The sequence below is a fragment of the Blennius ocellaris genome (genome assembly GCF_963422515.1).
Source record: "Blennius ocellaris genome assembly, chromosome: 6".
NCBI lineage: Eukaryota > Metazoa > Chordata > Actinopteri > Blenniiformes > Blenniidae > Blennius > Blennius ocellaris.
In genome coordinates, this window is record NC_137655.1 from 14,715,204 (window position 1) to 14,716,332 (window position 1,129).

Below are 1,129 nucleotides of genomic sequence, written 5' to 3' on the forward strand. Positions count from 1 at the left end.
TCTCGAAGATGAACAAGTCTTTATTGGCATTAAAAAAGGCATCAAGAGACGGTGACCACTTGTGTGCATCAGTCACCTGCAAGGTTTAGGTACCACCTCTATATGATGACCGTTCCTCACAAGTTTTTTTCTTTTTCTTTTTCAATGACCAATATAAAAACAGGTCCATGTTCACAGAGTGGGACCATCTCGCTTGTCTCCAGTCTGATCAGAGTGTCAGTCAGTAAGCTCCCACAATTACCGCCTCCGTTTCTTTTGACGGTCTTCTGTCGGTCACCAAAAAGTTAATCATCCCCTCGGACTTGATGAGAAGGTTACAGCCCAGGAAGAAGATGCCAAACACCACGGTGAGGGACAGGACGCACATGACGGCTATCTGGACGACCCTCATGATGAAGAGGCTCCTCTCGTCGGGAGCGGCCGCCACGAAGCCGTTATCGGTCACCACCGAGGAAAAGTTGCAGCAGAAAAACTCCCCGGTCTTGTTGAATAGTCCGCTCTCAGTCTGGTTCAACCCGGTGTTATTCATCTCTACTTTTATTTTTTCACTCAGTTTCTCTCCACTGTGAAACTTTCAGCGACCGGAGACGAGAGGCTGAGAGAGGTGGATGAAGAAAAGGCGCGCCTCCCGGAACAATCCCCCGGAGAGAGAAACGGCGATCCGGTGAGAAGTGAGGATGAGGAGGCGGCGAGTTGGAGAAGTTGCCGTCAGATCACCGCGCGCAGCTCTTCTGGAGTTCAGCAACAAGACGCGTCGGCATCGCATCGCTGGGGAGGGTTCGCTGCTGTGGCGAGTTGGCAGTTTTCAATGAATCCGCCAAGCCCCGCGGTTAAATAGCCACACAGTACCTGGCTCGCGGAGGAACGGGACGACACGACAAGAGCGCCGCCACGCGACCACACTGCGCGCACGCGGCGCCAAAGTGCGTGTGGGTTATGTAGGACATTTTGTACCATGTCTGTTATGTATGTTTGTGCGTCTGTGACCTGCCGCGTGTCGGTTTGTGGGTTTACGTGCATGCGTTAATGCAAACATATGTGTTCGTGGTTCATTAGATACTCCATTAGTCTGTTTCAATTGGCCCCGTGTCAGAGGCAAGCCAACATGTTAATGGGTTATGTTTATGTT

At 51.3% G+C, this 1,129-nt stretch overlaps 1 protein-coding gene across 1 annotated transcript; it reads right to left on the reverse strand.

The window, feature by feature from the left end:
* Positions 1-220: 220 nt before the first annotated feature.
* On the reverse strand, positions 221-529 carry rprma (reprimo, TP53 dependent G2 arrest mediator candidate a; the record flags this gene model as incomplete). The annotated part of the gene is made up of 1 exon (XM_080498653.1): positions 221-529. The coding sequence occupies one exon, from the start codon at positions 527-529 to the stop codon at positions 221-223; it is 309 nt and encodes a 102-aa protein (XP_080354779.1).
* Between the last annotated feature and the right edge of the window lie 600 nt (positions 530-1,129).